The sequence below is a fragment of the Notolepis coatsorum genome, assembly GCF_963971535.1.
Source record: "Notolepis coatsorum genome assembly, chromosome: 5".
In the NCBI taxonomy this organism is placed as follows: Eukaryota; Metazoa; Chordata; class Actinopteri; order Aulopiformes; family Paralepididae; genus Notolepis; species Notolepis coatsorum.
The window spans coordinates 142,259,052-142,274,626 of record NC_140169.1 but is presented as its reverse complement, the minus strand read 5'-3'; the positions used below and the strand labels follow the sequence as shown (position 1 = coordinate 142,274,626).

At 43.4% G+C, this 15,575-nt stretch overlaps 2 protein-coding genes across 3 annotated transcripts in view; both read right to left on the bottom strand.

Annotated features, from left to right (window-relative positions):
• Positions 1-328: 328 nt before the first annotated feature.
• Positions 329-6,490, bottom strand: LOC311228049 (myosin-6-like; the record flags this gene model as incomplete). Its single annotated transcript, XM_084313950.1, has 2 exons — positions 329-514; positions 881-6,490. The coding sequence occupies 2 exons, from the start codon at positions 6,488-6,490 to the stop codon at positions 329-331; spliced, it is 5,796 nt and encodes a 1,931-aa protein (XP_084170076.1).
• Positions 6,491-11,076: 4,586 nt separating this feature from the next.
• The window catches only part of LOC311229082 (serine/threonine-protein kinase PAK 6-like), a 51,032-nt gene continuing 46,533 nt past the window's right edge, over positions 11,077-15,575 (bottom strand). For both annotated transcript variants that reach the window (XM_084315091.1, XM_084315090.1), the window contains one exon: positions 11,077-14,861. In XM_084315091.1, coding sequence (XP_084171217.1) covers positions 14,694-14,861 — 168 coding nt within the window. In that variant the 3' untranslated portion in view covers positions 11,077-14,693. The remainder of the gene's footprint in view (positions 14,862-15,575) is intronic.

The following is a 15,575-nucleotide window of genomic DNA, read 5'->3' as shown; positions in this document are numbered from 1 at the left end:
ATGCCTATTTTATTATTGTATTTTGCACAATCAATGCGGGCAAGACCACCCGCATTTCACTGTATGCCCTGGTATATGTGACAAATAAACCTCTTGATTCTTGATATTTGATTCTTGATTCTACTGAACGCACAGAGAGGACATTTGGTATCTATCTTCTCGTCTGACTCTGGACAAGAGTGCATTTCCCATAATGTCAGCGTGTTCCTTTAAACACATTCTATAACGCACAGACCGTCATCTATAAAGTAAGTGAAACCACGGTGTTACACGGTGCCTTGTGGTACCAGTCAACACACCTACGATGTCGTGGCCCGCGTGGTCATTCTCACTCATCCAGGCCCTTCTTGGTGCCTCCGTCCCGGGTCTTGGCTCGCAGCTTGTTGACCTGAGACTCTGCGATGTCGGCCCGCTCCTCAGCCTCCTCCAGCTCATGCTGCATCTTACGGAATCTGCCCATGTTGGAATTCGCTGCCTCCTCTGTCTCTTCAGATGAGCGCTTGTAGGACTTCACCTATCAGACCAACACAGGAGTAGATCAATGATGAGCGTTGAAGATGAAGATTTCTCATAATGTAATTTTCTAAAAGTATTGAGGTTAGGAGTGTATTTCAAATACCCAAGAGTATGCTGTAAAGACCATTGTGTAGACTTGACAGTAGATATAACTCTACTTGTATTCCTACCTAATGTGTAATTACAAAATGTAATATATTTTTGTTATAATTTCACTTATTTATCTTATTTAGATGTATTTGATTGTAGAATGTCTCCAGTTATTCCAGTTATTCCTATTATGTTGATTGGATTGGCTGTTTACTCTGGGCTGAAAGAGATCCTAATAAGAACAAACAAGTGTAAGTAAAGGTAACAAACATACCTTTAGCTGTAGCTTGTCCACCAGGTCCTGAAGACGAGCCATGTTCTTGCGGTCTTCTTCCGTCTGGTAGGTGAGCTCCTTGATGCGACGTTCATACTTGCGCACTCCCTTGATCGACTCTGTTCCCCTCTTCTGCTCGTTCTCAAGCTCATTCTCGAGCTCCTTGATGTGCACCTCGAGCTTCTGAAGCTGCTTCTTGCCACCCTTCATTGCAATCTGCTCAGCCTCATCGAGACGGTGCTGCAGGTCTTTGATAGTCTGCTCCATGTTCTTCTTCATGCGTTCAAGATGGGCGCTGGTGTCCTGCTCCTTCTTCAGCTCCTCGGCCATCATAGCTGCATCGGTGATCGCCTTCTTGGCCTTCTCTTCAGCGTTGCGGTTCTCTTGTATAGCTTCCTCGACTTCACTCTGCAAGTGGAGAAGATCTGACTCGTGTTTCTTCTTCTGATTGATGAGGCTTGTGTTCTGGGAGTGCAGTAGTTGCATGCGCTCTGTGGCGTCAGTTAGCTCCTGCTCAGCCAACTTCCGACCGCGCTCTGTCTGCTCGAGAACCGCCCTCAATTCTTCCAGCTCTGCCTGGATGAGATTGTTTCTGCGTTCCAGCAGAGCCATGTTCTCTTTTAGGTCCTCATTACCGTGTATAGTGTCGTCTAGCTGTAACTGACTGTCCTTCAAGAACGCCTGGATGCCCTTGAGTTGCTTTTGGGCATCAGCCGCCTGCCTGTTGGCTTGGCTAAGCTGGATCTCCATTTCATTGAGATCGCCCTCCATCTTTTTCTTGACTCTAAGGGCCTCATTGCGGCTCCTGGTCTCAGATTCCAGAGAGGTCTGAAGTGACTCGATCATTCGTTGGTAATTTCTCTTGGCCTGCTCCATTTCCTCATCTTTCTCAGACGTCTTCCGTTCCATGTCAGCCTTCACTTGGTTGAACTCCAGCTGGGCTCGAAGGATCTTGCTCTCTTCATGCTCCAGGGAACCCTCTGCCTCCTCCAGTGCTGACTGAAGCTCTGCTCTTTCCTGCTCCAACTGCTTCCGGAGCTTCTCCAATTCATGACAACTTTTGCCGCCCTCACCAAGTTGGTCAGTGAGGTCAGAGATCTCCTCTTGGAGGTTCTTGTTCTCTCGCTTTGTGGTCTCAAGGTGATCCAAGCACTCCTCGTAAGCATTCTTCAGTTTGAAGAGCTCGGTGCTCAAAGAGCGAGCCTCCTTCTGACATGACTCGAGCTCACATTGTGACTCCTCATATTTTTGCTTCCACTCAGCCATGACTTTGTCAAAGGCTCTTTGCTTTTTGTCCAAGGCTGCAGATGCGGCGTTGGATCTTTCAAGGTCCAACATCTGGTCCTCAATCTCATTTTGGAGGCGATGCTTGGTCTTCTCAAGAGAGGAACACTTTGCGTTGACAGCCTCAACTGCCTCCTCTGCCTCTTGCAGCCTTTGGACTAACTTCTTCTTAGCCTCTTCTAACTCCTCAGTTCTCTGAATTCCATCAGTTTCATATTTTGTCCTCCACGCTGAGACGTCAGTGTTGGCTTTAGACAGTGCCCTCTGTAACTCAGCCTTGGCCTCTTGCTCCTCTTCAAACTGCTCTCTGAGAAGATCACAGTCGTGTCGAGCAGACTGCACAGCATGGGCAAGTGCGTTCTTTGCCTTGACCTCCTCCTCAAGCTGTCTACGTAGATCCTCCAGCTGCTGGGTGTAGGAGCTTTTCCCCCTGGTGAGTTGCGATATTAGGCATTCCTTCTCCTCCATCTGACGTCCAAGCTCTCCATTTTCAGTAAGCAGCTTGGCCCTCTGAGTCGTGAAGTCATTGACGGCCCTTTGAGCCTCCTCATATTTGCTCTTGTACTCATTCATGTTGTCTTCCATTGAGCGGCACATCTTCTCAATGTTTGACTTGCCCTTCACCACACTCTCCATGTTCGACGACACGTCGTCCAACTCGAGCTTCAGCTCACTCTTTTCCTTTTCCAGTTTCTGCTTGACACGTTGCAGGTTATCGATTTGTTCACCCAGTTCGGCCACACTGTCGGCGTGCTTCTTCCTCAGGGCAGCGGCGGTGGACTCGTGCTGCAGGGTCGACTCTTCCAATTCCCGTCGTAGCTTCTGGAATTCATTATCCCGCTTCTTGTTGAGCTCCACCTGGGCCGACGTGGCACCGCCTGACTCTTCCAGGCGCTCGCTTATGTCCTCCAATTCGCGGGAAAGGTCGCACCGCTGCTTCTCTACTTTTGCTCTGGCTGCACGCTCTGCGTCCAACTCTTCCTCAAGCTCCTCGATTCTTGCCTGGTTCTCTTTCAACTTCTTTTGGAGCTGAACACCAACCACCTGTTCATCTTCAATTCTTCCATTCACTTGATTTACCTCGAAATCTTTCTTCTTGAGCTTCTCCTCCAGTTGCTGTTTGTCGTTCTCCACATCCATCAAACTCTCTTGCACCAGTTTCAAGTCTCCCTCAAGCTTTCTCTTTGCACGCTCATGGTCCATTCTGACTTTCTTTTCCTGTTCCAAAGATCCCTCAAGATCATCCACCTGTTGCTCAAGCTTAATCTTGGCCTTGGTCAAGGTGTTAGCTTTGTCCTCTTCACTCTGAAGGTCATCAAGTGTCTGCTGATGAGCCTCCTGCAGTGCCCTCTTCTCTTTGGTTAGCTTCATGATGTTTTCATCCTGGGAGGCCATCTCCTCAGTGAGATTTTTCACTTTGTTCTCTGTGGCATGTTTCTCTTTCTCGACCTTGGCCAATGTTAGCTCAAGGTCATCTATGTCTTTCTTCAACTCGGAGCACTCGTCCTCCAGCTTACGCTTCTTAGCTGTGAGATCTGCATTCATCTCCTCTTCATCGTCCATTCTTTCTGTAATTTCCTTCAATTTGGCCTCCATTTGTATCTTACTCTTTATAAGTTGTTCACAGCGTTCCTCAGCATCTGTTAGTGTATCCTGCTCGGACTGAATCTGCAGAGTTAGGTCATTCTTATCTTGGACGATAGACACCATTTTCTCCTCAAGTTCCTTTCGTCTCGCTTCAGATTTCTCAAGGGCTTCTTTCAGCTTGCCGAACTCATCCTTAATGTTTGCCATCTCCTTCTCAGATTCAGCACTCTTCAACAGTGGCTTGATCTTGAAGAACAACATCATCCAGGGCCAGTTCTTAACGCCTAAGAAGGAGCGGAGGTTCCACTGGATGACACATAGGGCATCTCTGCGTTCCACAAGTTTGGCAAACTCTTCCCTCATGAGAATGGCCCTGGCATTTGCTTGGATTCTGGTGATGATGCGGGAGAGTTGCTCATCTCGCATCTCCTCCAGTGTACCCAGAAGGCCTGCTTTGAAGAAGACCTTGGTGTTTCCAAACCTGTACTGCGTATGGTCAATATCCAGTGATCCCAGCAGCTTCTCAGCACTCTTCTTGCAGTCAATGAACTGGCCCTCGGGTATGGCAGATGCATTCAGGATTCTGTATCTCTGTTTGAAGTCTCCATATAGGACCCTGTTTGGGAAGCCCTTTCGGCAAATTCGGATGCCTTCCAGCACACCATTACAGCGCAGTTGGTGCATCACAAGGCAATTGTCCATGATCCCTGGAGTTTTGCTGTCATTTGGAATCAGACAACGGACAAAGTGTGGGTGCGTGGTCTTCAGGGTATTCATCAACTTGTTCAGATTTTCCCTGTGAAGTGCTGACACAGTTTGGAAAGAGGAGCCTTTCTTCTTTGCCCCTTTGCCTCCCTTTTCTGCATCCGCTGCTGCATAGCATACAAAGAGCCCACTGAGGAACTTGAGAGAGGACTTCTGGAAAAGCCCAACCACTGTCTCATTCAGTGGGTCCTTGTTTTTCACCAGCCAGTTAGTAATGTTGTAATCAACCGTGCCAGCATAGTGGACAAGGGCAAAATGTGCTTCAGCTTTCCCCTTTGCTGGCCGTGGCTTTTCAAACATCCGGTTTTTGCCCAAGTGATTATCGTAGAGTTTGGACTTGAAGGTCTGGTCGCTGGCCTTGGGAAACATGCACTCTTCCTCCAGAATGGACATGATTCCCAGTGGCTTCTCAATTAGGTCAATGCAAGCTTGCAGATCCATCCCAAAGTCAATGAACTCCCAGTCAATGCCTTCCTTCTTGTACTCCTCTTGTTCCAGAACAAACATGTGGTGGTTGAAAAACTGTTGCAGTCTCTCATTGGTGAAGTTTATGCAGAGCTGCTCGAAGGTGTTGAAGTCGAATATTTCAAATCCGGCGATGTCCAGCACTCCTATGAAGTGTTGGCGATGCTGTTTTGTGTCAAGCGACTGGTTGATTCTCACCACCATCCAGTTGAACATCTTTTCATACACTGACTTTGCCAGTGCACCGAGAGAGTAGTAGACTTGATCTACACCCTGGCCTTTGGTGACAAACTCATTCCCTACCTTGACTCTGGGATGGCAGAGACCCTTGATTAGATCTGCCGAATTCAGCCCCATCAGGTAAGCGGACTTATCAGCGGCCTCTGTACCATCAGGCTCAGCCTGTTCCTCCCGCTGCTTTTGCTTGAACCTCATGTTGCCATAGTGCATAATGGCCCCTACCAACTTGTAGATTCCAAACTTCTCCTCTTGTGTGAAGCCAAGCACATCAAAGGCACTGTCAGTTGCCACCAGCTCTTCTGAATCATTGATGGATGCTACGGTTACTTCTCCTTGGGAGATGTAGCTGTAGTCATAGGGGTTGTTGGTGATCAACATCATGTCCAGCAGCTCTGGCTTTTTTTCGGACAAGATCTGGAAGAAGATGTGGTAGTTCCTCTCTGCCTTAAGCTGAAAGGTGACCCGTGACTTCTCCAGCAGGTAGGTCTCAACGTCGGCAGAGGACAGTTTACCACTGGTTCCAAAGTGGATTCGGATGAATTTTCCAAAACGGGAGGAATTATCGTTCCTCAATGTTTTGGCATTACCAAAAGCCTCTAGTGCAGGGTTTGCCTGAATGATTTGATCCTCCAGGGTTCCCTTGCTTGCATCCCTTTTTACACCACCAACTGCGGCAATGCTGGCAAAATATTGGATGACTCTTTTGGTGTTCACTGTCTTCCCAGCTCCGGATTCTCCGGTGATGAGAACAGACTGATTCTCCCTATCAGTGAGCATGTACTGGTAGGCATTATCTGAGATGGAGAAGATGTGTGGGGGAGCCTCAGTTCTCTTCTTCCCCCTGTAGGCAGACACCACATCTTTGTCATAGACGGGGAGCCACTTGTAGGGGTTGACCGTCACACAGAAAAGGCCGGAGTAGGTGTAGATCATCCACGCTGCGTAGCGCTCTTTGAGGTTAAACAGTATGGCAGGCTCGTGGAGGAAAGTGAACATCGCCATGTCTTCGATTTTATCGTATTTTGGCGGGTTCTGGGGATGTACGTCCGTCTCCTTCACGGTCACCATTGTCCCGTCCTCCTTCTTCACCGTCGCCTTACCGTCCTCCTTGCTTTGGACCTGTCCTTTGACAAATTCTACCTTGTCGTCGACGACAAAGCACTCTGTCTTGATGTCAAAGGCCCTGGTTTGGGCCTCGAGACGCTCCTTGTCTGACTTCCTCAGAAAAACCGCGGCCTTCCCAAACTCAGCCATGAGAGCGTCACCCATCGCTGCGGGTGGATGTCCACAGACAGAGAGAGAGAATCAGTTAGAGGGGATGCAGACCGATGCTTTCCTGGTGACTCTGAGAGATGACTGCACAGCTCTCCGCTGGGGGGGACATCTTTATGTAAGGCGGGCTGTGGACCAAATTAGGAGATATCTGGTGAGGCACCCACCAAGAAAATGAACGAGCTAAATTTGTCTTTAGCCACAGACGTACTATGAGGGCAGTTTCATGACCCTTTGCTGTTAGTTTCCATTTTAGTGAGCGTGGCATTTCTCTTCTTTATCTCCCTCCTTGTACTCTCCTTGATAGGGATTCCAAACACCTCCACATACAGCCACAGAGTGCATCCGTGTTTAACTGCAGCTCCACTGTTTTCAGTTTCAGCGCACTTCCTTCATTTTGTTTCTAAAATCCTCTCCTCTTTTTTTGATACAATTTGTATTTCCAATTTCTTTTTTATAACAACATCACAGACAACATCGACATCAACAATAATAATAATAATTATGACAAGACAATAAATAAAAAATTACAACAGACTTAAAATGAGTAACAAATAATAACTAGAGCAAAAAACTATGGTACTCCCTTTGGGTACCTTATTATCCACATCACTTAGGCAATATTGTATAGAATCAACAATCTGTATCCTGGTATAACCTGGGAATAAATAACCCTTATAACGACACAGAGTCATTAAAACTCAGTTAAAAACCCTCTCCTCTTGTAGTCTGGTATTCACCTGAAATAAGATATTAAGTGAATGGCTAGAAAGTACCAGGAAATAGCTGATATGTAAATACTGCAGCTGGGTTGTAAACCGGTTATAACCAGTTAGAGATCCGGTAGGTGCTGCCCTGTAAAGATGTTAGATGAGATTTCGTCAGGTTCCCAGGCTCTTCTCTCCTCTACAGCTGATACGTGTCTTAACCCTTTCACTGCCACACTACAGAAGGTTAACCCTTTACTATCACACTACCGACGGTAATTGTGATAGTAAAGGGTTAACCTTCTGTAGTGTGGCAGTGAAAGGGTTAACCTGCTGTCGTGTGGCAGTGAAAGGGTTAACCTTCTGTGTATTGTTGCAGTGAAAGGGTTAACCATTTGGTAGTGCGGCAGTGAAATGGTTAAAGGGGTACTACACACAATTTAATAATTCATACATGTTAGTCCTATGGTTTAAGGCAGTCTATATTAGTGGGAACAGACAACTTTCTCCCTAATCCAAAAACTAGAGCGCTAAAACTCAAACTTGTGATGTCATCAAATATATATATAAAAAAAAAAAATATATATATATAATATAATAATATAATATAAAATATATAATAATTTGATTTGAGCAGCTCCAGACTATATATATATATAATGTCTGGAGCTGCTCAAATCAAATTTCAAGAAGAAACATCACAATAAATCAAGAACAAAACAAAAACACCATGGAATCCAAAATAAAATGTAAAATAAATAAATGAATGCAACAATATGTCCTCATGCTATAGTGGGTCATAAATAATTTCGCCCAATGAATGAAGGACCGGCATGTACACTGATACAGATAATCTGGTCAGCTTTGACTTTGAGTGAGTTACCTAGTAACACATTTAACATCTATGCAGTATGCACTAGTGGTGAGAAAAAATATTATGTGTTGCTCATGATATTCGTATCTGGTGACTGCCTGTGTCAGTAGTAATAATTCATGAAATGACGATACACATTTTACAGACCATCTTTGATCCCAACCATGGTCTATGGAGAGGTACCACCATCCCTACTGGTAGAAACACTGACGGTGGCTCAGGAGGTAGAGCGGTCGTCTTGATTGATTGATTGAAATCTTTATTAACAGATTGCAGAATGGGTACAATACAGTACAGCTCAATACACACAATTGTTAAGGGGATGCAGACCAGAGAAAGACTTTCGTCTTGTTTACATCAGGGTCCCCCATTTTCATAATCCCCCTAAATTTTCACAGTCTCATAATCAGAAGAAGGTTCCCGGTTCGATTCCGGCTCCTCCCGGCAGCGTGTGTGGAAGTGTCCTTGAGCAAGGCACCTAACCCCTAACTGCTCCCGATGAGCAGGTTGGCACCTGCATGGTTGCCTCCGCAGTCGGTGAGTGAATGGGTGAATGTGAGTCATAAATTGTAATAGAAGCGCTAGATGAATGCACTCCATTGACCATTTAGAAGCACAGAGCATGTCTGGCAGCAGCACGTCGTCCACTGGCTCTCAACATGCCTGCTGATAGTGGCTCGTTATCGCCAAGTGGCTCCCCCAGCCTGCCATGTGTTCCTCAAGCCCTATCTACCGACACTATTTGTCCTCTTAGTTCTCTGATAAGGTTTTTAAAGGGCGGACATCGGTGGTAATGCTTCTGAAACAGCTGTTTGAAACAAGCCTCTCTCGGCTTTGCTCACAGCATGCCATCATCCACCCTCGTCCTCTCAAAGGTTTCCGCTAGATCTTCTCTGTGCATCCGACGATCTACTGTTCTTCTCTTACATAGATTTAAAACAGTCGATTAACTGAATACAAGTGGTACAGTAAATGTGGAACCTCTTCATGAATGAGGGTTGTTCAAACCGGAGCATTCGGATGACTGGAACACATTAAATAACAGTTCATTGAATATGAAATGTGCATGTGTTCCATATCAGCCAGTATGGTCTAATTTGCAGTTGAGAGGCTTCTAATTGCATATTATGTATGAACATATATATATTATTATAATATATATATTTTTTCAGATATCATACATTATTCTTGTTCCAGGACTGTAGTTTGTATGTCTTGAAAAACTAGATGATGCCGTTACTAAACATTGTGTTGGGCTTAAACATTGACTATCAAAGTATTCAGACTAGCTTGGCTTTGCAGCCTATTTCATTATATTCTCATATTGCTAATCAGAATTAGGTTTGGTGACTGTGGCGAAAAGACACCACTTATCTGCAGTCCTGCACATCACAGCGCTGAAGGCCTGCTAGTCAACACATTTAATACTGAACAATAACGTTACAATGTAATATACATAATACATGAATACCTATATTATGGAAAATGGGTTTTGCCTTAGTCTTTGTATGGATATGGACACACACACACTACACATCCTCACTAACACCCTCTCACATAACCCTACATACATAATACACTACAAATAAGGTCACTTTAAAAAACGACTGCATTACATCTTTGCACATATTTTATATTCTAAATCCACTATATATTTGTATAGTATTACTTATTACTTCTTACGTTTTGTACTGTATTTTATTCGTATTACTTTTTATCATGTCTATTTTTATTTTATTTATTGTTTGTATTTTTGCACAAATCCAGGCGGGCATGGCCACCTACATTTCACTGCATGTCTTGTGTATGTACAGTATGTGACAAATAAAACTCTTGAATCTTGAAAAGCCTTCAGATTAACAAACCTGAACACGCTGTTTAAAATTATTGTCCTTTGTGATGCCAAGCTTTAATTAAAGGTGCTGTAAGTGGTATTTATTTTGTTAAGATAAGTGTTAAATAGCTCTACATTCCGACAGCCATCACATATAGTGTTTGGTCAGTAACATCTCCCAGTCCCTCCAGCTCTGCAGTAAACAGAAAATACATTTCCTGGTTTCCCGTTCTCACTTTATCCAATCAGGAGAGAGAACCCTAGATAGTTTGATTTATTTCAAGAAATCTTGCCAAGCCAAATTTGCTGGCAGATAATTTTACTTGTTTCCTTAAAACTATTTCTTATTTCTTATTTTTGCAGTGTGGAGTTATCTCTCCTGATTGAAGTGGGAACGAGATACCAGAAAATATATTTTCTGTTTACTGCAGAGTGGAGGGACTGGGAGACCCATGTTACTGACCAAACACTATATCAGTGATGGCTGTCGGAAAGTAGAGCTATTATTTTAACAAAGAAAAAAAACACTTACAGCTTCTTTAATCAATTAGCTGTGCTTTTTGGAGCCAGGAACACTGCCTACCTAATGTACTGCCTAGTTAGTACTTTACTCTTGGATGTGGGGGAAGCCAGGCAGGGAAAGGAATAATTAATTTATAAGTTGGTGTGTCACCAAAAAAATAAAAATAAATAATTAACTATTAAATTAAATTAGAATTTTTGGACTAGTTTCTTTGCAAAAAGAAAAAAACGTTCCATAATTCATTGTGTGATTTCACCTGCCATTATAATATATAATATAATATAACATATTATAACACAGTGTAATGCGTTCATATAGCAACCAACAGGTGTGATCCATTTCCCACTGCACTGCTCAGTGCTCACACATGAGAACTGGGCCAAGCCGAAAGTCACAAGGCCATGTCTGCTTACTGAAACCTGGCTTGTTATTTCATCAAGACCATAATGTCTGGATGATGTCATATCGTATTCATTATACAATGGGCAAGTTAATACATGTTGCCCTGAGAACTCTTAACCGATATACTAACCTGTATAAGAAGATAAGATAAGAATAAACTTTATTGTCTCCGAGGGGAAAATTGACTTGGAACAACAGTGCTGCATCATTCTGCGATGACCATAGTTTATTTTATTTACATGTGTTTATTTACATACGTTGTTTTTTTTATATATATTTATACATGTTAAAAGTTCTGTCGTAGTCTTATTCCATTTACTACAACAGACGCATGTGCAAAGTCTCATCTATCTGAATAAGATGTGCAAGTATTAAAAATATAAAATTATTTAGTTTACAAACGAGCAATGGTAAAAAAAAGAAGAAATTAAAGGAATGAAATGCTAGGGAAAAAAACTAGATGCAAATATGTATTTACCATTAAATAATCACAAATACATGTAGTATTTGCCATTAAATAATCACAAATACATGTAGTATTTTCCATTAAATAATCACAAATACATGTAGTATTTACCATTAAACAAATACAGAAACTATTCAGGACACTCAAATCAATACTGGTGATAGTTGTTCATATTCACAAATATTGATTGGACTGTCCTATACCATAACATAACATGTTTTGAATGATTCAATTGAGTGGTATTTCCCATGAACTTAATATAATATGTCACATCATAGCATTAATGTACATTAACATACAACTGTGCTTGTGGAAGGAATTAACCTGTTAAGCTGTGGTCCCTGCTGTCCTCGTCATAAATCGATCAATACAGACCGTATTAATTAATGTTGTGTTTCTTTTTTAAATGTAGCCACGGTTATTCACCGTCAAAGATGCAAAGAAAAATTCTAATTTATATTCTCCTTTGTGTCAGTACAATTTACTCAAGCATAGTAACAGACACAATATTTTTGACACTGGGAATACATTCCCTGGGGTCCATACTGTAGATGTCCCTAGATACCAATAACATGCTAATTGACCTTGTAGAAGTGGAGCAATCTTCCATTTACTTGGGCATGTACGTTTAGGCAGATTTTCTGAAAATATGACTGCAGCTTAACAGGTTAAAGGGGCCACCAAAATATTTCCACTTGAAATAATATTTCACCAAAAACGATTCTGAGAGACAATGTGTGAAGAGAGACAATTCTGAACAATTTGCACATAATCTCATATACATATCCAAAAACTCTAAACAGATTTTCACATTTTTGACAGTTATTGAAAGTAAATACATTTGAATATGGCCACTAGTGATGTCATCGGGGACACTGAGTACTTGTGTTGTGTTAATTACAGCTCCATGAAATGATGTTGATGAAAAAATAACAATGCCTTGTCGTATACAGACTGCTACCTTATCATTTCATGGAGCTGTTGGACAGTTATGGAGATAAATGGGTTTGAATATTGCCAACAGTGATGTCATCGGGGACATTGAATCCTTGTGTTGTTGCAATATTCAAACCCATTTATCTCCATAACTGTCATAACTAAATGAAGGTGTGCAAAGCCATTTTGGATGTGTGTGAGATTATGTGCAAAATAAATCCAGCATTTTCTTTCTTTCTTTGGTGAAGTGTCCCTTTAACTTAGTTGTGAATGATATTCTTTTTTTCTTTTCTTTTTAATGGGAAACCTGCCCCAAGATTTGACTGTACAATAAATTCAGCATTCCAACCAAATTCTACATGTACTGTATATGTGAACATATGTATTCTAAACCAAAGTATTGAAATCTTAGAATTCACAGAAGGTGGTCTCCAAACACAAGTGTCTTTAGTAGAAGCGGCGGTCGGAGATTTCACAGATCTCAAGGGTTGGACAGAGTGCTTCGCAGAATGTGAAACGCATTATATCCAAGTCAGATGGCTGTGTAGGCTACAGGCCTTGTGTGTCCTTTAGCCGGGAACCTGTCCCTTTCACTCGGTTCGGCCAATGAGATCCTCCAGACGAAGAACCATGTAGGTTTTTAGATACTAGTCATGTTTTCACATCTCATTATCTAGATAGATAGATAAGATTGTATGTTGGGGTGATGTGTAAATTCCTTTTTAAACACAGGAGAGATTGTGTACTTTTGGTCCAGGCATCACAGATAGACACCGAACACAGCGTTGATGAGTACTGTATAGGCTCACATAGCCATACCTCTCTCCACACGCTATAGTCGCTATAGGTAGCCTTAAGGTTCAGGGGGTCCGTTTCAAGATCAAATATGGGGCCCTTATCTTATATTATATGGGGTCTGGCTGAAACATCTTTGTGTTGGTGACGTGCCTTTTCAAGCGTTTCCACCGTGCATCCAAATTGGCACATTTGCTTCATCAATCCAGGGTGTGTGTTCGCTTTGTCAATCCGGGGACCCTGCTAGCGATTGAGGCCCATTTCAGTCGAAATGGGTGAAACATAGCTATGCCAGTGCTGGAGAGAGGTCTGGCTAAACCTATTATAATTCTGGTATAGGGGGGGGGGAAACACTTGCTTGTTTGTATTTCTTTACACCAATCACAATCATCCGGGGGCGGCGCTAAGCAGCGACGGTGCCCTTGCCAGTTACACAGTATAGATAGCGCTAGGGGAGGAGAATTCTGACTGAAATAGTCGGCCAATGGTAGCTAATACCCACAGTGTCATGGTGCCAATCGAGACTAAGGAGTATTTAACTCCATTACTAGTTTAACTAAGTTTGAACTAAGTTTACTACATTCAAATCCCCTTTCAGTAGTTAGCCACGTTTGTGTCTACATTTTCCTGACTCCACCTCAATAACTGCTCCCCTTCCCTCTCCTAAAAACACACCCTCATGCTGCCTCAGTGAGGGGGTTTAGCTGCTCGGGTCACTAAATCAAACACACCCCACACTTGTTGTTCCATGTCCATATATGAGATTCCAGACTCAGAATGTGATCATTTTACCTGCCATGTAGTTTGGATGTAGTCTAACTGCTTTTTCAAGTGTTAGTTTGCAGATGTCCACGTCTTTTTTGCGTGAACTAGCTAGTCGTTTGGTAAACATACCTGGTTTATAGTAGTTAGAGTAGTACCCCCAATACGGTACAAATATAATGGAATGTATACAGCATAACTGGAATTACACTGGCTGTTTTTTCAAATCAACTCTTCGTCTGAAGGTGTCATTGATGGTGGGCTGTGACCTGACCCGCCGGAGGGTCTGCGTTACACAGAACCATCTGGGAAGTCGTCCTTTGAAACGGTTTGGAATAGAGCCAGCACTTTGAATAAATACTTGGCAGGTGATTGGAAACAAAACCTACACACGTAGCTGCCAGTTTCCTCAAAGGACGCCGATCTATCCGAACCGATTTGGGGCACAACTGGCGCATAACTGGATCTTGCGAAGCCAGCGGCTGTGTGAGGTGAGGTGGACTGAGGCCCTGCTGAGAAATACTCCTTCCTCCAAACAAGCTTGTGGGAAAATGTGGGTCGAAGAACCTCCGTATCCGTGTTCTTTCAACCATTGTTCGTCGATTCACTGGTTGGTGTCACTCGTGACTCGCCCTGTCTGAGCCATGTGCCAGCAGTCTGTATCCTGTAGCCGGTAAACTGTATGATGTCTGAAAAGCATTCCAGCATAAAGTTTAATGGGGTGGGGTGGGGTAGATATCAGAGAGACTCTACTGTTTTGGCCCACATCCATGCTTGGAAAACTGAGTACGAGAGGGTGACCCTCCGATGAATTCCACATGCGAAATCCTCCTTGGAGGAGCTCCACAGAGGGGATCCGTTTGAATCTGGACCGTTGTAGGGTCACGTCGGGGGTCCGGGGTCAACAGCGTGACATGCGCTTGCGGTACTGCTCCACCAGGGGGACCAGACACTTGGGCGAGCCGGCCTGGAGAAGGAAGGGGTGCTCCAGCAGGTCACTGGCACTCGCCCGCTGCTGGGTGTCCCGCGTCAGCATACATTCCAGGAAGTCCTTCAGTACAGGAGAGACCTGTGGGGGGAGGGAGAGAGAGAGAGAGAGAGAGAGAGAGAGAGAGAGAGAGAGAGAGAGAGAGAGAGAGAGAGAGAGAGAGAGAGAGAGAGAGAGAGAGAGAGAGAGAGAGAGAGAGAGAGAGAGAGAGAGAGAGAGAGAGAGAGAGAGAGAGAGAGAGAGATCATTTAATGGTAAATAATACCATATGTATTTGCATGAAAGTAAAAACTCATTATAGATTATTATTATTACCGGTACATGTATTTGCTTACTATACACCTTGGCAACATACATATATATTTGATGTATTGCTTTTATTCATTATACGTGAACATTTTTCTATGTTGCCTTCTTGGTCAGGGTTCACTTAAAAACCTCAGTGACTAGGCTACCTGTTACAAAGGATCAGATTAAACCGAATATATATATTTACTACTTGATATATATTGCATAATATTTGTATATCGTCTGATATCCCTTGTGTATTCTTTGTACATATACACGGAATATCCCTTTAACCTAGTACAGACCATAATATTTCGTTCTCCTATTGGACAGCGGTCCCTTAGGCGCCACTGCCATACCCCCAAGGTCTGGTTCAAAGTCACCGCCTCGGACATGCCTGCACATGAACGGCTCTGCGCAGGAATACGAGACAGGAATAAGGCTGGTACTAGTTTGTTCGCCTAACGTATAAATACGGCGCAGGTGAATACAGCAGTTAGTTAACCT